This window comes from Episyrphus balteatus, chromosome 1 (genome assembly GCF_945859705.1).
Source record: "Episyrphus balteatus chromosome 1, idEpiBalt1.1, whole genome shotgun sequence".
NCBI lineage: Eukaryota > Metazoa > Arthropoda > Insecta > Diptera > Syrphidae > Episyrphus > Episyrphus balteatus.
In genome coordinates, this window is record NC_079134.1 from 121,967,315 (window position 1) to 121,993,158 (window position 25,844).

Consider the following 25,844-nt stretch of genomic DNA (forward strand, 5'->3'; position numbering starts at 1 on the left):
ACATCATGTAATGGCTACTTGATTCTTGTAGACTTTTCAGGGAGGCAGTATGAAATCTTTTGTTAAGGGCTTCAGTCGTCTTTGTAACTTCCAACATGTTAGTGGTTCTAATTATTTCAGCATTGAAGTTTTAATTCAAAATTTAAAGACAACAAAATTTATTTGTACAAATGTACTTATTTATTTCATATACAATATACATATTATTTAATAACATTGTAAATATATTATCGTAAAAACTAATCATATTTATATTATAATTTATTATTGTATTCAAATTTATTTTTCGGTATTTTTGTTTTTTTTTTTTTTTTGAGAAAAAAATGTATCAAAAATCTTATAAATGAGTGAGACAATATTTTGGTGAATGTATATATAAACAATTCGAATCGTATTTAGTTAAATTAACATTTCGGTAGTGTTTCTCTTAAAAAACAAAAAATTGGAATGCGTATAGCATTTTGTACAAAATTGTTATTGGTAGATTTAGTAGGTCGCCCTGCGCTTATAGTTGCGAATGTTGTTGGCCAAGCAGCAACCGAAAATGAATCCGACAAGCTGTAAATAAAAAAAAATATTAAATTAATAAACAAAAATAAATATGTAGTATTTTACATAATGAATCTTAAATATTTTGTGACAGCCAAATTTCAAATGAGAAGTCAGTTTTCCAGGGGCGTAAAATGCAAGATATCTGCCTTCGAGTTTAAGAAAAAAATGTTTGGATGCAAATAAATCAGCAACCACACCTCCAAAAAACTTTTGGTTTTCAGTTATGAATAGAGCTTAAAGAGACCTTTCTTTTCCACTTTCACTTGATAAAGAGAAAAAAATTTGGTCTGCAGTGTCCCAATTAACTCCTTGTAGCGTTTTTACCGTATCAATTTAAATTGACGTTACAACCTACCTACATTTTTAAGTAGCCTTAAAAAAAATTTCTTCTTCAGAATACAAAAAACTGTTTTTGTGATTTTTTTTAATACTTTATTCTTTTTGAAAGCATGATGGATTTATGCCAAGATTGCACTGTATTTTCCAAGTTCGAAATTATGTTTTTGTCAAAATCATGGAAGTGGGGAATTTCGAAGTTCGAATAATGAAAAAAATAAATGATCAGCTTTATCTTTTATCACAAAACAGTTTATTTTATGTCGTTTTCGATTGGTTTCACTCAAGGATTCACTCATTCTGAAATCCAATATCTAAAACAGTCTGAAAAGCTTTAACTCAATACCGAAGTTTTATATTTATATTGGTGAATAATCAAATACAAAATTTTTGGTTTTCTACTAGGAAATTTGGTTTGATGTTTAATTATTTAAATATTAGTGATTTTGAGTGAATTTTGTTTTGAAATCAAGTAAAGAATTTTTATTCTCAGAAGCGTTTTGTCTGTCATATTCCTGCGAATAAAACACTTTCAGAAGACTTCTGAATGATTCCAGAAGCTTCCGGAGAGCCAATCGAAAAGGACGTGCATAATAAGAAATAATAGCCCTATTTTTTCTACAACTAATATCAATTTAATATCAATTTTAATGCTGTAATACTTCATACGCTTAGTTTGTAGTTCTGATTATTGGAACAGAAAATAAAACTATAACAGGTGGTTTCGGGGTGTGTAACCATTAGATAACAAACGTTTGTGTATAGAATTTCGAGAAATTCTGAAATTAGATTGCGATATTTTGAATAGATCGCGTTGATTAAATATGAGGAGATTATTTATGGCTTAACTCAATCATTCTATTTTTATAGATAACCAAGAGCTGACCCTTGAAATAGTATTTGTCTGTTCATTTTCGTGTGTCCCTGTTTCGAAAATCCCGAAAAGGTCCATAATTTGTATCTTTTGTGTTCTTGGTGATTCATGATTCACACTGACTAAAAAGAACCATCACAAAACAAAGCAGAGCTGTCCTTCCTACTTTATGTACAACAGTGAAGTGATGTTACATACATTTTTCTTTGTTTTTGGACTCATTAATTAATTTGTTTTTTCTTACCTCAATACCGACAACCACTAATCCGGCAAACTTAATAACTTCACTCTTTCCAGACCAGAAATCCATCATTTTTTGTTTGCAGCCTGAGATGTAGATGTTTGATGGAACTGAGCAGTCATTCTTTTCACAGCATGTTGATGGAGGTAGTGCGAAGGAAGTCAAGTAATCGGTAGGTCCAGACTTACCGCAGCATTTAAACTAAATAAAAAAAAATAACCAATTAGACATCAGACTATCAAAAAATTAAATAAAATCTTACCCCAACTTGAAGGGCATCCATAAAGTCAGCACGACTAGTACGTTCCTCCCATGCCTTATCAACAATCTTACCCATTGAATTTACAAAGTTTTGTTTGTCTACCCAGAAATAGACAACTCCAACAAGTTGTGCAATAAGCAAGACCAACAGGGCAACTGAGTACTAAAAAAAAAATGTTCATGTTAATTCCATTTTTGTTTTGAAATATAAAGCACTAACTGTCATAGACATGCAATAGGATTCCCTTATAGCTCCGCAACATCCTAAGAATGAAATTAACAGCACAACTGATCCGAAAACTATAAGTCCAACAGGAATTTGTTGGGCTTTCACAGCATCTCCAAGGTTGTGATAGTCGCCAATGTTATTCAGCAAAAGTGTTCCAAAAACAATCAGTAAGATTCCACATATCTGTAAAGTTAAAAGAAAAATGATAAATATTTTTTTTCCCATTTAAAGGTTGATCTTTGTTATAAAAATATATTTGTTGTAAGTCATGCATTGACCTTGTTGAGATTCATATGATAAATATATTTTTGTAGAATATATTAACAAAATCAACAGAATGTGCTAGGCTTGCCGTCTCTTAATCCTAGGAAAACATCATGTAATAGATTTTAGGTATAGTAGGATTTTTCTACAGAGTGTTATCTAAATAGGTACATAAGATACATTAGGGCTGTAACGTGTGTCAAGTTAAGACAAGAAAAATATCTTGCAGTCTATGTACCCCCTTTTTTAAAACCAATCTTTGAAAAATAACACCTGTTTTACAAATATTATATTTGCTACAGTTTTTTTTAAGTACTTTTATTTGCTATTCAAATCATGTTAATAATAAAAAATAATTAATTTTCAAATAAGACAAAATAAATACATAAGTAAGAGAAGCTTTATAGCGTTACGTGTCAGCAACTTTTGCTTATTTGTTATTTAAGATTCTATTTAACGAACTAACAGGACAAATGGGGGTTGGGGTCAAAATTCTGCGGGGGTCAAAATTCTTTTTTTCAAAATTCTGCTTTCAAAATTCTGCTTTACAAAATTCTGGTTTTCAAAATTCTGGTTTTCAAAATTCTGCTTTTCAAAATTCTGCTTTTCATAATTCTGTTTTACAAAATTCTGCTAAAAATTAAAAAATGGTTTGGAAAATGTTTAAAAGCGCGCGCTTATAAAGATTTTCCAAACCATTTTTTAATTTTTAGCAGAATTTGGTAAAATTATCCTCCTCGCTGTTTATTTGATTACTACTCACTTTATCAGTTTTGTTTTTGTTCATTGTTTGTTTTATAAATCAATAAATTAAAAAATTTTAAGAAAAGATTTTTAATGTTAAATAATTTCGAAAAATAATTAGAAATTTATTAATTTATCAAATAAAAGTGAATGTTCGAAAAATTGACTAAGAAAGGAATATGTTGTGTCTTTCATTTTAGTTTCTAATAGTTTTCAACGGTTTGTAGATGTGAATTATAAGAAAGTCAGTCTATGCATTATAACAAATGTTTGGGACAGTTACACAATAAACAGTAAGGAAAGTAGTAAAGTTGAATTACTTTAATGGATTAATGAGATTTAAGCGCATATGCTATGAAAAAAACAGAATTAGCAGAATTTTTTTGTTCAAAAAATATGCTGGTAGGATTTTGAAAAGCAGAATTTTAAAAAGCAGAATTTTGAAAGACAGAATAGAAAAAATGCAGAGTTTTGAAAAACAGAATTTTCATAAAAAAAGCAGAATTTTGAAGCCAGAATTTTGACCCGATCCCGACAAATTAATTAATCTTGTATCACTGCAGATGAAAGCGTAAAATGTTTCTAGTATAATTTTGGCACTGCAAAATTGTACTGGTTTAGGTAAGTAAATTAATAGTTTCTTTAATTTCTTATCATCAAATTTATGATTATTGGGCAAATAGTACCTTTTGTGGTGCTTAAGGTTACCGACATCTAAGGACCCCATACATATGTAAGATTTTAACTGAATAATTATATTATTTAGTCAATAAGTAAAATGAAAACCAAAGTCAACTGCTTTCACTGACTTAATATCAGCGGTATTATTTTTGTATTATTATTTTGCGGTGGGTCACTGTGGTGTATGCGTACTTTTTTGTATTGAACAATTATGAAGTTATTCGATCGATTTCTTAATAAATTTAATGAGATACAAAAGAAGAATATTCGATTGCCAGTTACTTTGAACAAAATTTCATCTTTTCAAGTCATATTTTATTTTTAAATAATGAGAACTAAAACCTAAATAAATATCTTAATTAATATCAATATCACTTAAAAAAATACTAACAGAAAAAAACAAATTAATAATAACTAAGCTATAAGCTACATCTCTGTGTAGGTACTTGAATAAATGTAACATGCAAACCTTTCATTACAACTTTGGAATTGCTTTAAAGTGAATCTGGTTTTAGACGAGCGTTTGTATCTACAGAATCTTTGTAGACAGTCATTTTTTTTTTTAAATTATATTTTGTTTACAATTTGTTCAAGTAACTAACATTCTCATACATGCACGTATCGTACACATTTACCTTCGTTCAAAATCATATTTGTGATGTACATGGTCGTATTGACCTTTGAAATGACCTAATCCATACAGAACCAATTATTTAATTTAACAAACGTGATTGGGCGGACGCGGAGGCTATTTAAGACCTGGAATCGCAAGTAATTTATTCAATTAAGTTACTCACGCATCATACATGTCTACAAACATGCATACATGCATAAATGATAAAAAAAAAATAAAGCTTGCAATGTACCTATTTAATAGTCTTCACGAGTTGCGCATAGTTATCATTGGATAAATAATATAAGATACAATGATATATAGGAATGTAGATAAATGTAAGTATGTCTTTTGTGTACTTATTATAGAGTCAACTATGCAATTAAAATTTGTCAACAGATTGTTAGATATAAACTTTTAACGCATGTACAAAAAATACAGATACAAAATTTAATCTTTATTTAAGGAATCATGATTTTTTTTTTTTTTTTTTTATTTCTATTTTTTTAAATTAGTCTACATCAAGACTGATAAGCACAAAAGTGATCACAGTTATTTTTTATATTCTATACGCTAGCCTTGATGAAAATTTTTGCTTTTGTTTTCTATAGACTTTTTCTTCTTCGGATTAGAAACTACCTTTCAGTAAAAATGATTCAATTCTTAAATTCAAAAAAAGTTTTTTTTTGTATTTTGAAGCAAACAAATAAATCTTCTGACATAAAATGTTTGGTATTGGTGCCAGCCATATTTTGACACTATAATTTCCAAAAAATCAAAGTCAATCGTAAGGCTTTGAGAATTAAAAAGAAAAACGCATTGAGCATTGGTAATTATTTGCACTAAAGCGAAAAATGTTTTAAAAAATAGGTAATTTTAAATAAATTGAGCGAGTCATGCTAATAAAGCGAAAGTTTCGATTGAATCTTATAACCAATTAAAAGTAAGCAAGCTTCAAGTTTTTTGAATGAAACTCTTGTACATTCATATAATTTCATCAGTTCACAATCACAATGAATAGCTTGTGACATTTTTCAAGTATTTAGACACACCTTCTTGGGACTGTTGAATCATTTTCGTATTAAAAAGTGTTTGTAGTGTGGGTTTCAATCAAATTGTATACGGTGGGAGGATTTATGGTATCACACACAAAAGTCCAATAAGGTTGTTATTAGAGGTTTTCCAATAGATGCAAAAAACAATGATTTTTTGACACTATATAATTTCCTCCACATGGACCTTCACAAGAATTAATTTTTTCAGTTTTCTCCTTCTTGGAAAAAGGTAAGCGTATCAAGTAAAAGGTTTTACAATAGGTGCCGTTTTTAAATAATGGTTTAAAAAAAATTATTTAAGCACTGCTTTTTTAGAGCCGTTTTTGAGAAAAAGAAGCTTTTCCATATGGGTCATATGGCAAGTATTAAATTTCAATTTTCCATCTAGGGAATCTCTATAACTACCAACATTGAACTAAGTTGCTTTCGTGGTTTTGACTCGAGAAAAAACACTCAGATATTATTTTGGGAGATAGTTTTTTTACGCATTCTCAATCATCGTAACGTCGAGACAGATTTTGATCTCGAGTTCAATTATACCCTAAACTTGCCTAATAGTACCCTATATCGCAAGTAAAAATATCCAAAACAGTAAGTTAAATTACAGTACCTTGCCAAATTATTAGACCCAAGCGAAAAAATATATTTTTTTGGTTTACATGAGCAATATTTAAAGTTGCGTCGATGTAGCTTACATTTTTTTTTCTCATTTACTTAAACTTATCATTACTCGGATTGACATAAATAAGTAAAAAAATTCAAAATTTATTAAAATTTCATTTTATTCATCATTACCATTTTTCCAAGCAGTATAAGACTTTTCCTCCAGTTTACTGTTGTGATGTTTTCTGCAACTTTTCTCTTAAGAAGCTCCAAAAAATAAAATTCATACCAAGAGAATTATCAGACTGGTCTAGTACTTCAATTTTTTCATCATTTCCTAAAAATTAAAGTAATGGACTGGTCTGGTAATTCTCTGGAAATGAATTCCATAAGGAAAACTTTACAACTGGCCAAAATTGGCTGTTAAAAAAGCTTTTCAAAATGATATCAAGCTCAAAAATACAATTTAATCATGCTTAAAAAGAATGCCTTGAAGAATGAAAACGTTTATTGGATTAAAAGGGAAACATATAAAATTTCCAAAAAAGGTGGTTTCCCCTTTTGTATCAAAATGTATATTTTTTTTTTACCATTCTTAAGTAAATTCGTTAATTCTAGGTGATAAGTGTAAATAAATGAGACCAACAAATTTAAGCTACTGTGTTTATCTTCAAATATTAGGTTCCAAAAATTGAGTCTTTTTTGTTTCTCGCTGAGTGATCATCTGTTTACCGTCCTCTTATGTATATGTATTTATTTTTAAAACATTGAAATTCATTAATTTTTCTGGAAATGCGGATATAACAATCATGATTGATAAATAAGTTAGAACAATTTTTTTTTGACACTTTATTAATAAATATGATTAATCGAGTAATTAAAAAGAAAGCAATTTTTTACTATCAGAATTTGAAATAAACTCAGTTATCTAAAAGTTCGTATAGTGACAAGTATGAACAATGCAATTAAAACAGTACCTAATTGGCTGGAAAAATATTTTTCAATTAAATTCAATTTTACCCAAGGTATTAAAACGCCTTTTCTTCATATTATACACAAGCCATATATTAATAATTTTCACATGCAGTATCATAACTCTACGATCATTTAATAACGTTCCTAATTATAACTAACTTAAACTAGCTTCACTGAATTCACTTAGGCAAAGCTAATCAAGACTGTTGATTCAAATAATAAAAATAAACATTGATCAATTCCTAACAACTGATTACTTGGAAAAATATTTTAAACTAATAAAAAAAATTAACAAAAACAAAACGAAATTGCATTTCGCAGAACGCATTCTTTCATTATTATAGGGGACTTTTATATGGTCAAGTATCGTTTTGTTTAATTTTATCAAAAGTATAGGTAAGTTCCAAGATTATGTAAGATATTTTCATTAAAAAATTAATTAGTTTTAAAGTAAAATTGAGTATCAAGTTGAGTTATCGGAAAAAAGTGAATCACTAATTAAATCGGTGACTGTGACAGAACAATGATAAAATAAAATGAGTTTCAATGGAAAACCCTGGATAACTATTTTTCAGTGTAATAAAATTGCAATCATCGCTATTTATTTTTCTTGATTAACTAATTGCCTGCATTCTTTTCTGATTGTAAGAATAGCTCAGGAGCGTAGGTGTTTAAAAGATAAGAGTTTTGGGCGATTTTAATTTAACTGATAAACCATTAAGAGTCTATCTAGATTGGTCTAATAAGAATTTTATAAAGCAAGTCTTACAAATCTCGATGATCTATGTGAGACCTTAGGGCCCAACCCATATAATCCGTCGCATACGTTACGTCGACGGATTTAGCTGACAGCTCGATAACATACACACGTTCTTATGAGAACCGACCAATAAAACGCATCCGTCGAGTCCGTCGTGTATGGGTCGGTTCTCATAAGAACGAGTGTATTATATCGGGCTGTCAGTTGAAAACTTTGACGTAACGCACGCGACGGATTCTATATGTTGTGCCCTTTTCTCGAATTCTTTTCAAAATGTTTGTTAATAATGTTATTTGATTTTATTCAAAAATTTATCTTATCATTGGAATTGAAAGTAAGAGCCTGGAGGGAAGGAAAAACGTGCTTCAATTATATAGTACTCGTATTCGTATTTCTATCTTTTTGTTTATTCACATAAATAAGTGAGGTACATTTTGTTGGTGATTGTATTTTTGATATAAATAAATTATTAGATTTTTTTACGTATGAAGGACATACAAAATAATTTCCAATTCACTTATATAGTGTTCGCAACTGATAATTACTGGAAGTTTGTCAATATTCGCTAGTATGTAATCCCTTAAGAACTGTTAAAATGTGACTATACTAAATAAAAATCGAATATGTCAACCTAATAGCAGTAAATTTCTTAATCACATTTAAAATTAATCAAAAAACGAATTATTCTGAAGTTTTAATCGATCCACGACGAAATAAGCAGATACAATGTTTATTTAGCTGGAAACCTTGCAGCTAATGACAAAAATTAAACTTATTGACATGCGATTAATCAAATAGACTTCGAATAAAACGACTTGTGTTTCGTTTCGACATTTTTGAAATGTTTAATTACCAATCCATAAAAAATGAATATAAAATAAATATAAGTATAAGTATCTACAATCTACATGTGTTTTTGAACTTTTTATCTTATTGCTGCGTCAAAGATTTTTCTCTAACATTGCCTGCTGACGCCAAATTAATGACACATAAGATATTTCGGTAAAGAACAATCATTTGTCTTATGTGCAATTGACTTGCCGAAAAATTCTTCGAAGTATAAAATTCAGAAAATATTTGTGTAAACAGCACTAATATACAAGTCTATCTGTATTGTATGTGTATTTTCATTGGCTTTTCATTTCTTCTCAGTATTATAAACAAATATATTTTTTTTCTTTTACGAATAAAATTCTTATCACTAAAAGACAAATGTTGTAAACAACGAGATTCAGGGCTCTTCATATTGATGTCTTGATTCGCAGATCTCTATATTTATAGTTATTTGTCTTTGTTTACAAAACAAACGTATAAAGAGCAGAATTTATTACCAACAAATTCTGATAACCTATGCAGTTTGTGGAGCTGTTTTATGAATATGAAAGATATCACCCCTATTATTATATACAACTCTTTGAATACAATAAAAAAAGAATTATCAAAATTGGTTCACTCATACCGAAGTTATGAGGTAACAAACATAAAAAAAAAAAAATACAGGCGAATTGAATACCTCCTCCTTTTTGGAAGTCGGTAAAAAATATAAGATATTGTAATCTGCAACATTAGTATTTTTAATGCATCGTGCAATATTTTTTTTTAAATACAAAATATGATGCTTTGCCATTTTCTCTTTAATAACTGACCAATAGAACTCAAAGTAAGTATAGGGTAAAGTCGGGGCATATGGCACCCATTTTCGTTTTTTGTTATTACTTGAGAAATAAAGAAGATTTCTATTTCAGATTTATTTTAAAACTATTTCTTAAATACAAAATAGTTACATAAGTTTAATTGAAAGATAATTTCTTGTTATTTTTTGCAAAAATAAAAAACATTAAAAAATACATGACCAAAAAAATGGAGGGTGATATGGCACCTAATCGAGGGTGATATGGCACCCTATTTCTTTTTGATATTTTTTTGTGGCACTTGTTGTATGTGTTGTTGAAAGACGATGACCAGGCTGGGAATCGAACTGGAGACTTCAAATCATTAGTCGCCCACCTTACCACCTGAACCAACCAGCCATGAAAATATTGGTCGCGATTTTTGTTCTAGTGCTAAGTTGCAAAAAAAATCAACTTTTCAGTCAAATTTTAATAAGATTTTCTCTATAAAAATAATAAGAAATCTCCTTAAAAAAACGTATTAATCGTTGATTTTAATAAGATTTCCTTATGAAATGTATGGACGGTAAAACAATATGGCAATCTGTTAGTTTTTAGGGGGTCATATTTTTCTCTGTGTAGTTAAGTGTTAGGGAAATCGTAAAATGCTTAGGTCCTGCTTTTTTTTTACATTCAGCAGCTCCAACGGCTGCTGTGAGCTGGGTTTTAGCCCACTTGGCCTGGTTTGCTGAAGTTTTTTGTAAATACAATTGTCAGTTCAAAAATAAATAGGTTGAAAAGTAGATGCGGGGGAAACGGCACCGGTGCCATAAAAAAATGAACCCTCGGCGTCAAATACTTTTGGAACCACCCGTACAACAATTTTACACAAAAAAACTTTTCGCTCAAATTGAGCTCACTTTTTTGTTTGTCCATTTTTTAAATTTAAGTGGCAATGGTTACTGCGGATCCGAATGCATCCACTGAAGGTTTACGTCAGACTGAATTCTATTTTGCTCTTTTTCCTTTGAAAAGAAGTCATTAAGTGGGAGATATTGAAAGGGTGCCATATCACCCGTGGTGCCATATCACCCGTGGTGCCATATCACCCGACTTTACCCTAAGTTTTTTAAACCAACAACTATGAGATTTTTTCGGGAGTTTTCACATGATTCAAATTTACAAAAAATTGAACACAAAATTTTTAAAACTTTCAAAATGAAGTTCAAATTGTTGTTTTAAAAGCTTATGCTCCAAGTTCTATTAGCAAAAATTCAAAATATAGGTGCCGTGAAATAACGCCTACCAAAATACAACGAATTTTAAATTTGGACTCAAATAACTTTTCGAAAGTGAAATAACCCCGAATTTTGATGTTCGGTCTTATTTCTCAATTAAAGGCCGTAAAGTGATGTCCACAGAAGGTGATATTAATCCCATTCTGAGTTTGGTAAATTGATGAGTATCTTCGAAACAAGTACCAACAACGAGAGTGGGAGTGGAGTCGGCTAAGCCATAGTCGATAGTCAAAAAACGACAATTTTGCTTAATAACTTGTCGCTTATTGACTCTATTAGTTATCTACTATCGCGTTAGTCAATTCCACTCCAGGATCGACTTTGATGATAAGAAACAGTATACAGTGTTCTTGAAGCATTAAATGCTATACAATTTTTATCATTCTCCATTGGACGGTACAATCATAAAATAAATACAGAATATTGTATTTAGTAATAATTTTCACTTGTTTTTTTTTTCGTAGCAAATGAATATACTCGTATGTTGAATTCGCTATTATTTTTGATTTGGCACTTTTCAGATGCCCGGATCATTTCTTTGAAAATAATATAGGAACTAAGATTTACCTACGAGTACCAACTAGTATTTTTTTTTTGTAAATAAATATATTTTTTTTTAATTTCTGTTTTCAAAGAAGCCTTTAAGTAGACCATGACCCAAAGTTGTAGTTCCGTATATTAAATTATTTGTATTCTTATCAGTAAGTTCATTGTATGTAGTAAAATTAAGTATTCGCCCTCTTTATATTTATTTTAGTTCTAAAAGAAAATATATTTTTAGAATTTTCCGGTTGGAATATTATCTTTTATTTTTTTTTTTATTTGTTTTTTTTTTGTATTCTCAATACACTGATATCTACAATTTGGTGCAACGAAAACATGTATTAAATTTTGTTTTGCTTTTGAAAAATGATGTCATTTACTTTTAAATAACCTCTTCAAAATGTGAAGTGATTTGTTGTTTGTTTGGTTTTTTATGCATGTTTGTATTAACAAAAAACAAAAAAATATTGAAAAAAAGAAAATATAGAAAAAAAAACTAAAAAAGTTATATTCAAACATGATTCAGTTCGAGGTGTGTAAATTCCTTGTTATTCTCTTCGGAACCGAACACTTAACAAATGCAAGGTTAAACGTGATCAAAATAAGACAAACATGGACAAAGATAAGTAAATACCTAAAATGATTATCAAAAATTGTCCCACCTTCGCTAAAATAAACTAATTAGCAGTCTTTTAAAGTACCTATACTTTGTTTATTTTGAATCATTTTATATAGCATTGTTTGTACTTCCAGAATGACTAAGTTTCGTTCGTGACTGCTTTTTAAGTGTTATAAATACATCCAAATATATTTTACGTGCATAGTTTATGTATAAAACTCCATGAGCTAAATGAACAAGCTTATTTTTAACAGAAAGTAAATACCTTTTTTCGATCTAAAACTAGAAAAGAATGTTTTTTTTTTGCATATCGTTTTCAGGTTAAAAACATCAGCTATCGTTTGTCAGTTTTTTTTTTATATTTTCGGTCTCGTGGTGATAACTGAACGCGAAAAAAATTGGTTGATGTATTAATTGATATTACCTACTTAATTTTGACAATGAACCTACTTCAGAAGCTTAAGAAACTAAAGCCTGATAACCCAATGTGCACAGAAGTTTAGTCCGACGAAATTTGAATAAAAGACTTTTGTCTATTGGATTTCTTTTTTAAATTCTTTACAACTTTGAACGTTTCCATTGAGGGACTAGGTATTTGATCACCCTGGTTAAAATAAAGGTCGCTAATTATAGCGACTCATAATTACCGGGATAATAATTTCACTAAAGGTACCTACTAGTTATTTATGTAAAAAGATAAGGGTGATCCCATAATATAGTTTTTTTTTTTAACCAACCTTATGTTGTCATCATTTCATAATTTGATAAACGATACAAAAGTTAATTCAGATTTCTATTATATTTTCTGAGTCTCTGTGTTCCATTTGAGAGCCACCCTGATGTACATACATATATCTAAAGTTCAACACTTGAACCAATAAAGCTCAAAGCACGATAGCGTAAAAAAGAAAACAGTCAACAACAAGTCACAATACTAGTTAATAACTGGCTTAACCTCGCTTCGCTCAAAACATGCTGAAAATTGTATCTACACATAAGCTACTTCTCCCTCCGGTGACAGATTCACATGTTAACTTTGCTTTTTATACTTTTGTCTAGTTAAGCCTTAGGTTGGACTTCCGAGTTAATTTTTTGATAACTTTATTATTATGTATTCAATGGATATAAAAAAAATTAAATTGGAGTGAAACCAAAATTTGTTTTAGAGAAATTATTTTATTTATTTTAACTATTTTATTGTAATTTATTCCAGTTTAATTTATCGAACAATTTAAGGAAGAAAACCAAATATAGATAGTTTTGTAATATTAAAATATCAAGGAGATTTAAATAAAAACATGTTTAAGATTAATGTTTGATTTAATTGTTTAATACCTATGTATGTAACCGAGGTTTTAAAATTTATTAGTTATTGGTAGAAATTTCCATTCCGAATAACCATTTTTAGTAATTAATTAGCTCAAACAAGTCTAGCAACTTACAATAAAGTTAAGCTTATTCATTTGAAACTATAACTACATATAGGTTTTATTTATTTACCTACTCGTATATACATCTAAAGTCTAAACATAGTTAATTTTTAATTTAAAAAAGTTTCACACATCGCACAGAGCACATGACACAAAAATGTCATGTTACAATAGACCTGATTATATATTATTTTCCTTAGATAAGCATCAAGCGAGATATGACACCCAGTTGTACAGTGTACACCTATGACACAATTATTATTTTCGAGGTGAGTATTTAGTTATGTTTTTTTTTTTGCTGCAGAAATATTTTTTATTTGTATAGAGTGTGCTATTTTTTGTATACTCGTATCAACACTATATTGTTTTGAGTGTTCCTTTGTGCTTAAAATATAGGTCATTCCCATGGTACCTATTTAAAGGCGCAACAAAAGAACCCCAACTGTAACCAAGGAATACAATACAAGGAACGAGCATGTGCTATATAATATTTCATGGTAGATATAAGATTAAGCAACAAAAATACATACGAAAGTACCTATTACATTTTCGTTTCAACTTATGTAGATTTTTCAGTAGTGTGAAAATATTTTTTATTTCATAAATTCACAAGATTTGGAATGGGGTTGATACCATCCAATTATAAGCGAATTCAGTACTAGTTTTACACAAAATATTGTTGTTTCCAACCTCTATTTAAAATATCAAATTCTTTGAAAAATTTAAGAAAGGAGTTATTTTGTTCTATTTACAAGTTTATCTTATCGTAAGAGGTTTAAAAAGTTTGGTATTGTTGGGAAGAATCCCAGGATATACGATACCTACTTACTTTTTGATTTAAAGATATCTTTTGAGCCTCTACAAGCAATTAGATTAAAAACCTATTTTGTAAATGTCATGTCATTTCAGCACTTATTAATAAATATTGAAACAATAAACAAGTTCCGGTTTTTGAAACTAAAAAAAAAGAAACTCTTGAAAAAAATTTAAAGGCAATGTTGTAAAAATATCAATAAAAAATTCATTTGCAATTAAAAAAATTATTATTGCAAATAAAAATAAAATTAATTAACAAAATTTCAATGCAAACAGAACATTTTCTGCAGTACCTAAATAAATGTTTTTAGCAAATAAAAATATTTAGCTTAAAAATAAAATTGTTATTGCATTAAAAAGAAATAATTTTTTACAACCTGTTTTAGAAGTAGTTTTTTGAAGGATCAGTTATTGCTCAGTGGAACAATTAAATATTTTACTTGACATTCACTAATCTTACCTCCGAGCTCCTCTAACCAAGCCACCAAAGTCAATAAACCCATTAAAAAAGACTGATTATAATTCAGTCAAATTCTATTTAAAATTAAAAGTTTTGGCGGAATTGTTTTTGTTTTGTTTATTTTTTGGGGTGCTGATCTCAAATTGAAGTTGTGCAACAAAGCATGAGAAATTACGGAATAAGCCTGAAAAATATTGTTTCTTTTTTGTTTTATCAAGGAGCACGGTAGTGCCCAGCCAAGTTCTCTACACAGAGAAAAATATGACCCGCTAAAAACTAACAGATTGCCATATTATTTTACCTTCCATACATTTCATAAGGAAATCTTATTAAAATCAACGATTAATAAGGTTTTTTTAAGGAGATTTCTTATTATTTTTATAGAGAAAATCTTATTAAAATTTGACTGAAAAGTTGATTTTTTTTGCAACTTAGCACTAGAACAAAAATAGCGATCATTATTTTCATGGCAGGTTGGTTCAGGTGGTAAGGTGGGCGACTAATGATTTGAAGTCTCCAGTTCGATTCCCAGCCTGGTCATCGTTTTTTTTATTTTTTTGCAGATTTTAAAACAATAAGAAAAACCCGATTGTTTTAATAAGGTTTCCTTCTTGGATGAAAACCATAGAGAAATCTTATTGTTTTTGTTCTATTTTATGTGGTCTTTTTTTCTCTGTGTAGCAACTTTAGCACTACACCCTTATTTACAGGAAACAACTCAGACCATTTTCGACCCCCTCTAACTTCCACACCAAAGATGCTTTTCAGCTTCCTACGATGAGTAGTTTCTGAGATATAGGACTTCAAAAATTGCGAAAACCGTAACTGACTCACTGACAGATCATCAAAATTATGGAGAACTTCCCGCTATCGTAGAAACTTGAAATTTTACATGGTGATAGGACTTGTGGTGTATACAAAGGAAAAAATCGAAAATTTGAGATTTTCAATTCAGGGGGCGTGGTAACCGCCCATTTTCACCGAATTTTCATCAATTATTATAGAGCACTTCTGATTATCGTAGAATCTTGAAATTTGGTAGAATGGTAGAGCTGGTTGTTTATATCACAACAAAAACATTACTGTTAAAAAAGGAGCCAAGTTCTCCTATGTTGAAATTATGCTGGCACAAAAAGTAGGTACTGAGATGTAAAAGTGTACCAAGTTCTAAAGTTTGGGTTCAAATTCGGATCAATAAAATTTGGATTGTTCTCTTGACAATTTTTCTTTTAATTACCGATTTTTAAAGTTATTTCAAAAATTGCCAAGTAAACAATCAACATTTTATTGATACGAATTTGAACCCAAACTTTAGAACTTGGTACACTTTTACATCTCAGTACCTACTTTTTGTGCCAGCATAATTTCAACATAGGAGAACTTGGCTCCTTTTTTAACAGTAATGTTTTTGTTGTGATTTCACTACTTTTTGCAAGGTATGGCTGTAGAATTGAAAATCTCTATATTTGATGAAAATTCAGTGAAAATGGGCGGTTGCCACGCCCCTGGCTGAAATTCTCAAACTTTAAATTTTTTCCTTTGTGTAAACTACCATCTCTACCATTCTACCAAATTTCAAGATTCTACGATAATCAGAAATGCTCTATTATATTTAATGAAAATTCAGCGGAAATGGGCGGTTGAAACGCCCCCTGGCTGAAATTCTCAAATTTTAAATTTTTCCTTTGTACAAACTACCAGCTCTACCATTCTACCAAATTTTAAGATTCTACGATAATCAGAAGTGCTCTATAATATTTGATGATAATTCAGCGGAAATGGGCGGATGCCACGCCCCCTGGCTGAAATTCTCAAGGGGCGTGTTAACCGCCCATTTTCTCTGAGTGTTCATCAATTATAGAGATTTTAAGTTCTATAGCAATACCTTGCAAAAAGTAGTGAAATCACAACAAAAACATTACTGTTCAAAAAGAGCCAAGTTCTCCTATGTTGAAGTTATGCTCGCACAAAAAGTACTGAAATGTAAAAGTGTACCAAGTTCTAAAGCTTGGCTTTAAATTTGTATACATAAAATGTTGATTGTGCTCTTGACAATTTTTCTTAAAATTACCGATTTTTAAAGCTAATTGAAAAATTGCCAAGCAAACAATAAACATTTTATTTATACAAATTTAAAGCCAAGCTTTAGAACTTGGTACACTTTTACGTTTCAGTACTTTTTGTGCCAGCATATCTTCAACATAGGAGAACTTGGCTCTTTTTTAACAGTAATGTTTTTGTTGTGATTTATATTAAGGTAGAGAGGGGATAGTTGAGCCACGGGACAAATTTCACGATTTGGAACGCAAATTTCTCCAGACATAAAAGTCTGTGCAATAGGTAAATTTGTTTTTGGAAAAAATCAAAATCACCAAAAACCCAATAATGGTCCAAAAACCACTGTGCTTAATTATGTCATTCTAACTAACATTATTGAGGCCCGGTCGGTGCACACATCCGTTTTTTTTTTTTTACGCCTTTTGATACTACAGGAATCATTCACAAGTACAATGACGCATCGTCACCCTACTGATCGTGCGGTGTTTTCGGAACCTGCGAGTCTTCTCCCGCAGCGTCACCGCACAATTACTTTGAGCAATGTAAGAATTAAATTGCTGCAACATCGTGCATTAAAAAAACTCATGCCCAAAAAGACATTACAGTTTTTTATTTATAATTAACTTGTACTGAAAAAAAAAAAAATATTAATTTATCAAAAATGGATTTTTTAAGATGGTTGTAACGAAATATTTTTCGTTTTATCCTGTCCAGCATCAGAAAATATTTAAAAAAAATAATTATTTCTCACCCTGAACTGTAAACTAGACTTTATTTACGAAAGTACCTAAAAATAAAAAACAATCACGGTTTTATTATTTTTCTTTCCATATTAAATAACCTTCCTATAGAGAGACTTCGCCGTAAGCGCAAAATTGTAAAGGTGCCGATATTGCATTATTGAAGTTGTTGTTTTTCAAGAAAAAAAAAAAAGAAAAACTGAACAGCTGCAGACAGACTATAGCAGTTGATTCATCACACAAACAAAAAAAAATATATTCCCCACAATTACCTATTTGTCGTTTTGCTTCCCAGGCATCCCGTTCCTCCGGTCACTTTTATTTTTTTTTTTTCCTTTTTGTAATAATTGTGAAAAAAAACCATTGTTTGAAAATCTACTCACGTTGTCATTGTACCGGGACGGGAGTAAGTTTAAGTACCTAATTGCATAAGCAAATTAAAAGAATACCGATAAACTATTATTTCTATATTGCAAAAAACTCTACAATACCCTATTTATTCATTCATGATGGGAAATTGATATTCCCGGTATAAGTAGGTGTGGAAAATTTTCAAATCACAATCTAAATATAAATTAGAAGAAAATGGAAGTGATTCAAAACTTAATAAGTCTTGGAAATTTTATCTTGGAGTAAATTAAGGAATGCAACACTGACTCATAAAACACATTGTCGTTGGTCGTTGGATTTCAAAAATGTTTTGTTAAAATGACTCACAAATATGGCTTGTTTTTTGTTTGTTTGTTTGTTTGTTTTTTTTTTAATTTTTATTTCTTTCGTTAAGTTTAAGGCCCAATTTATTCACTCTCCATTATTTTTAAAGGCTCCATTAAAAATTATAAAACTGTCAAATTGCATACAAATTTTAAAATTTCCCTTTTTTAATGGCGACTTTAAATTTAATGGAGTGTGAATAAATTGGACCTAAGACAGTTTTTATCTAAAAAACTACTAACTTCCTGTTGAATTTCGAAACGTTCGTGACTCCCAGAATCAGTATAATGTGACAAAGCTAATATACCCTATTCCATGTAATAGAGCGTGTACAAAGGGAAATCAATCCAAGTCTACCCTTGAAACAGAGAGATGAGTGGTTGGTAAATTTAAGACGTAGGAACTTGTTTCCAATAGAATTGTTTTGCGAAATTAACAAAGCATCTCTATCAAATCTCATTTATTTGTTCCCATGTTTGCGTTCGTTAAACAGGCATCATCAAATTATCATAAATTTAAGTATAATTTTGACTTTTTGAAGGTTAAATGGGTATGTTACAAGCTCCAGCAGCTCAGATAAAAATATGGATGATACCTCTGTGTGGTTTTTTTTTTAATGATCTTTCAAGAGGTAGATATACCTTCTGTACCTACTGAATCTGAAGCTGAATATACTGAATGACATCATCTTTAAAATGATTCATAATTAAATTGAGAAGAACAAACCAAGATTTTACTTAAGAAAAGACAAACAAAAAAAAAAAATTACTTACCGAACACAATGTGTTGAAGAGGAATAAAATATATTTCACCATCGATGTTCCGCAATCCATTTCGAAAATAAATTATTTCGCATTTATCAGAAAAAACCTATAAGAATTTACAAAACAAAGAAAAAAAAATATTCAAATTATTCAAAAATCGACACTATCCACCGCGTGGTTTCGAAAAAAAAACAGCAATTATTATTTAAAAATGGTTGAACAAAAGTTTAAATAATGACATAAGTTTCCAGGTATAGGTATTAACTAAACATTTTGTCAATATTTAAATGGTTGGCAGATTATTAAACCGCAAAAAAAAACAACAAAAACCGGTTTTTGTTGTTTTTTTTTCGAAAACATCATCATGGAGATCAAAATACATGAATGTTTATTTTAAAATACACATCTTGGCATAACAAAGGCCCAATTTATTGGATAAACTTACACAAAATTATAATACTACTTTCAACGACAACGTTCACGATAAAACTGAATCAACAGACACTAGGTAGATTCCTTCATGCTGAGACCAAAAAATGAGACACAAAGCAAAGTGTCCCTCAGTTTGGTTTTCTCATATTTTATTTCTTTTTTTTTTTTTGAGAAAATACAAAAGTATTTGTGTACTAAAAGGGAGTGGATAGAGTCTACTAAAGAGTAGTTATTTAACATGAGCAACACTGTCCATAGTTTGAAAACTGAAACATCTGATTAGATTTGAGTTGCCAAAAGTGCAACTTTTGTTTACTAGTTTCTTTATTTTAATTTTTTGACTCTATAGGGAAGGGAGTTTGTGTTATGGGGATACAGCGTTGCCGTCACTGTTAAGAATAAGTTGCAATGTATATGAAGTATACAAAATTTATGCTGAAAGTTTTATATTTCTTTATCAGATTTTTTATTTATTTATTTTCTATAATTTAAAAAGTGTTGGCTTAGATTATATTCAGGTAAATTTGTTTTTGTAAACACTCACACTAATGATAAGTGGCAAGAGGTCAGAGATAATTGGCAATAGGCAAGGCCGTATACATTTATACAAATAGGTACATTTATTTTGGAAATTTTCTACTCTTTTTAATTTAAAAACTTGCAACTTAAAAATCTAAATCTAATCGATTACATGTAATCGATGTTACATGTAAGTAACATACACTGTCTATGACCACCAAAAAAAGTCGGACAACTGACGAAATAACTTTTTATAGAACAATAATGTATGCTACTTCTTCTAAGCCAAAACAAAAATCACTTTCTGGATTAACATTTTTTATATGTATCTTTTTTTTTTTTCAAAATTATGACCATATATAAAAAAAAAATGTTCAGTCCCTTTTTCGATAAAAAAAATAAAAGTAGGTATGATATTTGACTAACTTTTTGTACTAATCCAGATAGTGTCATGACTCCGCCAGTACTTGAGCGCGTAAACGGATTCATGAGACGAATCTTCTTTCGCACTCGTACAGCTATCAAGAGTTCTCAAAGATCTTGACATACACAAATCCGCTGGCCCGAATAGTATCCCTCCCATCGTTCTGAAGAGGTGTTCTTCCACAATGGCAAAACCATTGCGTAAGCTTTTTCATCTGTCCTATTCTACTTGTCTCTTCCCGAGTGGATGGAAAACAGCATTTGTCCAGCCTGTCCCTAAAAAGGCGAATCTTCCTCACCCTCAAATTACCGACCAATTGCACTTACATCCCTTCTTTCCAAGGTCATGGAAACGTTGATCAAGAAATATCTCGAAGAACGAAAGCTTCTTAGTAACAGGTCCACTGGTGATTTGATAGTTTATCTCACCGAGCAGTGGAACAAATCTTTACATCGTTTCGGAGAAAGTAAGATTGTTGCACTTGATATTTCAAAGGCATTTGATAGAGTTTGGCATCAAGCCAAGTCTCTTTTTCGTTGGATTAGAAATTACCTTTCCAACCGTTCAATACAAGTCGTATTGGATGGATTCAAGTCTGAAACCCACAAAATAAATGCTGGTGTGCCACAGGGCTCCGTTCTGTCTCCGATTCTCTTTCTCATTTTTATAAATGATCTCCTCTCTGAAACTTCTAATCCACCAACTGTTTTGCTGATGATAGTACCCTGAGTTTTTCATATTTGTTTCCTGATTCTCGCCCAAGTTCTTCGGAAGTGGATCTTGAACGGCTAAATATGATAAGCTCATTAAATTCTGATCTTGATAGCATTGTCCAATGGGAAATAAGAAATCGCGTAGAATTTAATGCTTCAAAAACTCAATGCTGCTTACTATCATTAAAGCGGAACCTGTCTCCTATGCCACTATCCATGAGTGGTACTTGCATCGAGGAAACCAAAAAGCTTTCCATTCTCGGTATGTGCATTACAAACCCCCTCCTGTGGAATGAACACATATTTGACACCGCTAAATCCACTGCGAATTGTTTAGGTTTCCTCCAAAGATGCAAGAAATTTTTTTCCCCGTCTGATCTAGCAATTATTAATAAGACGTATATTCGTCCAAAGCTTGTGTATAACTCCCACATCTGGGCAGGTGCTCCAATAATCTCGTTGAGTTTCTTGGATAGAATACAAAATAAAGCTATAAAAATGATAGGTGATAGATCAATAACTGATACAATTACGTCTCTTGAGCACCGTCGGTCGTAACGTATCATGTCTCACGTTGTTCTATCGTTATTTTTATAAGCAGTGCTCCGACGAAATAGCTAGTTGCATTCCTCCCCTGAAACAATTCAACCGTAATACTCGCGCTTCAAGGAATGCTAATCAGTTTACCCTACAGTCCCACTTCGGACATACCGTCAAATACAGAGATTCTTTCTTCAGCCGGACTACACGAATGTGGAACGCGTTACCCGCCTCTGTTTTCCCATCCCATTTCAAAACTCAGAACTTCAAAACTAATGCTCATCGGTATCACCTATCAAACCCCTCCCTATTTTCCTAATGCTCGTACTGTGTTCACCATATTAAGGGTACATTAATCCCTTTAGTGAGCGCTTATTATAAAAAAAAAAAAAAAATAGGCACGATTATCTTTCAATTAAGCCATCGAAAAATTAAAAAATTTATTTAATGGAATATTTTTTACGAATTTTCAAAGATATGTTACATGAGAGTAACGCTGGTACCGAAATTTAAACGTTTCCTATTGAAATAAAAAAATACTGAAAAATTTAAAAATAATTTCTCTTTTTTTATATCTATGTTATAATTGTATTTTTCCGTATGTCAATATAATTACTCGTAAGAAAATTAAAAAAAAAATTGTGTGTCTGTACCTAGTTAACTTGTGTGTTTTCCACAAAAAAAAAAAATACGAATTGCAGTGATTTTTTTTATCTTTAACGTCAGTTATAAAATTTATTTTTTTTTATGAAGCAGAACAAATGCAAAAAACTTACCGTTTAAAAATAAAAACATTTTTAAAAAAGAAAATTGAAATAATTCTTGAAACAGAGTAAACATCTCAAATTTATCACAGTAAATATAATACACACATGCACCTACTTGACATACTAGTTCAAATTATTTTATACTTTGATATCCGCCATGTACTGCCTAACATTATACATCAAAAGTACAAATTTGACCTATTTAAAAATTTAGCTTAAAATAAATGTTAAGTATACGCCATAGTGACCTTTATTTATTTTTATTTTAAATTATGCTCATTAGGTATATTTTAAGTGTTTGCAGTTATTATTTACGTACCAAATTAAGTATTAAATCTTTCTCTTAAAGTAATCCAAAAGTTATCATACGCAATAATCAAACAAAATACATTACATAGGAGCAATAACGGTAGCTAGCTAAATAAATAAATGATTTCAATTGCTACTGCTAGTGCGCAATTTCAATACCTACAAAAGATATTATTATGTGTGATGCATCCTATGTACAAGTACATGCATCACTCTCTGATCTGGGAATTTAAATACACACAAAAATTCGTATGTGCAGAAAAACAGAAGAAGATAATAATTTCACTTTCATTACTTTTGGATTGCACTGACGTCATCCTTATCGTCTGTTCTTGATGTTACATGAATTTTGTTTACATTTTGGGGGACAATATTGCATATAGTTTTTTATATCCCCTTGTGGATACTTTTATTATATTTTCGTGTGTACGAATGTTATTACTTTAATCAAGTGGAATATTTCATTTCGGAGGGGTTTTTAAAAAATAGAGTTTTTAGCATTTTTCATGGAATTTGTGTGTTCGTATATAAGGAATGATATTTAGATTTAACTCTTAAAGTTTTGTTCGATATTAAAAACAGAGTCCATACATTTCATCTATATCCTTGATTTTTTTTACCAAAGAATCAGTGCTCCAAAAGAAGTGGGCGTGGCATACAATATTTGGTACTTGACAAAAAGTCCAATCATGAAAATTTCATCAAAATTTGTACAGGTGTTTCTATTTCCGTAATGGGAGCAACAAAAAATATATTTCTTAGTCAGCAATCAAGGAAAACATCCACATTGTTGTCACCCACAAAACTTAATTTAAGGAAATTCACTTAAATTTAACTCGTATAAAACTTGTTGCGTGTTGAATTAGAATGTGTGGCGTAAATTACTATACTTACATGTTATGTTTATAAAAGATTTTATATTTAGAAATTCTATGACAATTATTATCACGTGAACAGAGGCTCATTATGTTAATGTAACAGCAATTAATTTTCCCTGTATGAGAGCATAATAGTGAATCTGAATATTGTTAATATGAAGGATATACGAGGAAGTGGTGTAAATTATAATGATGAACTTGTATTGCTTCAGTTCATTGAAATTGGAAATCTTGAGTTACATAAGGTTTCCAAAGATGAGAAGAGTATCTATGTAGAAATGAAAGCCAATTTAGGCGAACTACAGGCATAATATTTCGAAGTCCTCTGAAACAGATTTTTAAATTTGTTTGGAGTAAATTAGAAGAAAATTCGAAGTTACCTACATCTTAAAAATTTAACAGGACTTTCTTTGCATTTTGTTATTACTTCAAGTCTAAAGTTAAAACTGGCGTATTTTACCTCTATCTATTCTACAGTGAACAATATTGTTTGTGGAATACAATCATATGACACAAATGTTTTTAAGTTATTTTTTGATGCTGGATATAATGTAATTACATCAAAATCAAGCCAATACAATTATTTTTAGAAAACTTATTGCCGATTTAACGCAATGGTGCGTTACAAAACTAACCCGCGTTTTGGACGCGTTTCATACACGTTTCAGACGCTTTTCAGACGCGTTTCGGACGCGTCTCAGACGCATTTCAGACGCGTTTTAGACGCGTTTTAGACGCGTTTAAGACGCGGTTTGGACGCGTTTCAGACAGGTTTCGGACGCATTTCTGACGCGTTTTAGAACCGTTTAAGACGCGTTTCGGATTCGTTTCGGACGCGTTTTGGACTTGTTTCAGACTCGTTTTGGACGCGTTTCGGAAGCGTTTCAGACGCGTTTTAGACGCGTTACGGACGCGTTTTGGACGCCTTTCGGACGCGTTTCAGACGCGTTTTGGACTTGTTTCAGGCTTGTTTTGGACGCGTTTCAGACGCGTTTCAGACGCGTTTCAGACGCGTTTTGGACGCGTTTCAAAACGCGTCTGAAAGCATCCAAGCAATTTTTGCAAATGTCTCAGCAACCAGACCTACAAGAAACTCTATGTTTTCAGTTAGGAATAGAACCTAAATAGATCTTTTTTTTGATGCCTTATTGGATGAGTTTGGAGGAAATTTTTTAAAATGCTTTTTTGTGGAAAAATGTTCCATAGTATTTATGTATATGGTAATTTTTTTTTTTTTTTTTACAGAAGGAAATCTTCAAAAGACACTTGGCAGTATTCGACACCAAGTAGTGTGGGACTCTTAACCACTTAAACCACCTCTTTATCAGGACCAATCTTGAGAGATCGACATCAGATTTTTCTTTCTTAACTTTGTAAAATCACTTTAGGGGAAGTTTAAACTTGTAATACTTTCCCATGTTTTTTTACACCATAAGCTCATGAGGCTTGGTTCTTCTTAATCTCCGAACATGGTTTCTTGTATTCAAGACGGACACCATTTCAGAATTGGTATGACTTTGCAGTTTCTGATTATGCGATACAGCGTATTTTTTAACAACTTCTGTAACCGTTTCTATTTGTAAGTCACGATGTAGATAGCTATTTCTTATGTACATTAACTATTCCACGAAGGACTTTGTTTTGGAATTTTTGGATGATTTTGGTACATATTTGTTTTCTTTGTACAATAAATGTATTAAAATAAAAAACAAGAAAAATCATATCATTTGGTTGGCAAATGGATAAATTTGACTTGCAAACAAAAAAAAAAAAAAACAATTCAAGTTACAAAATGAAGAATGAGTTAAATTAATTTCTAAAAAGTGTAAACTCTTATTATAGCTACTATACCTTTTTAGATTCCAAAAACTAAGAAGTACCTATGTATACAGGGTGTCCCAAAAGTAATGGATCAAACGAAATATGCTGAATATGCTGATAGGCCAACTTAAGGGCTCTCAGAATTTGGTAACTTGTTCATCCCAAATCTTTACGGTTTTCGATTTAATGCAGTTTTTGTGA

At 30.5% G+C, this 25,844-nt stretch overlaps 1 protein-coding gene across 1 annotated transcript; it reads right to left on the reverse strand.

The window, feature by feature from the left end:
• Positions 1 to 157: 157 nt before the first annotated feature.
• Positions 158 to 19,812, reverse strand: LOC129921072 (23 kDa integral membrane protein-like). The gene is made up of 6 exons (XM_056002718.1): positions 19,686 to 19,812; positions 19,250 to 19,346; positions 2,485 to 2,676; positions 2,266 to 2,427; positions 2,007 to 2,204; positions 158 to 558 (listed from the first exon to the last, which is right to left on the reverse strand). The coding sequence occupies exons 2-6, from the start codon at positions 19,307 to 19,309 to the stop codon at positions 487 to 489; spliced, it is 684 nt and encodes a 227-aa protein (XP_055858693.1). The 5' UTR covers positions 19,310 to 19,346; positions 19,686 to 19,812; the 3' UTR covers positions 158 to 486.
• Positions 19,813 to 25,844: the final 6,032 nt, after the last annotated feature.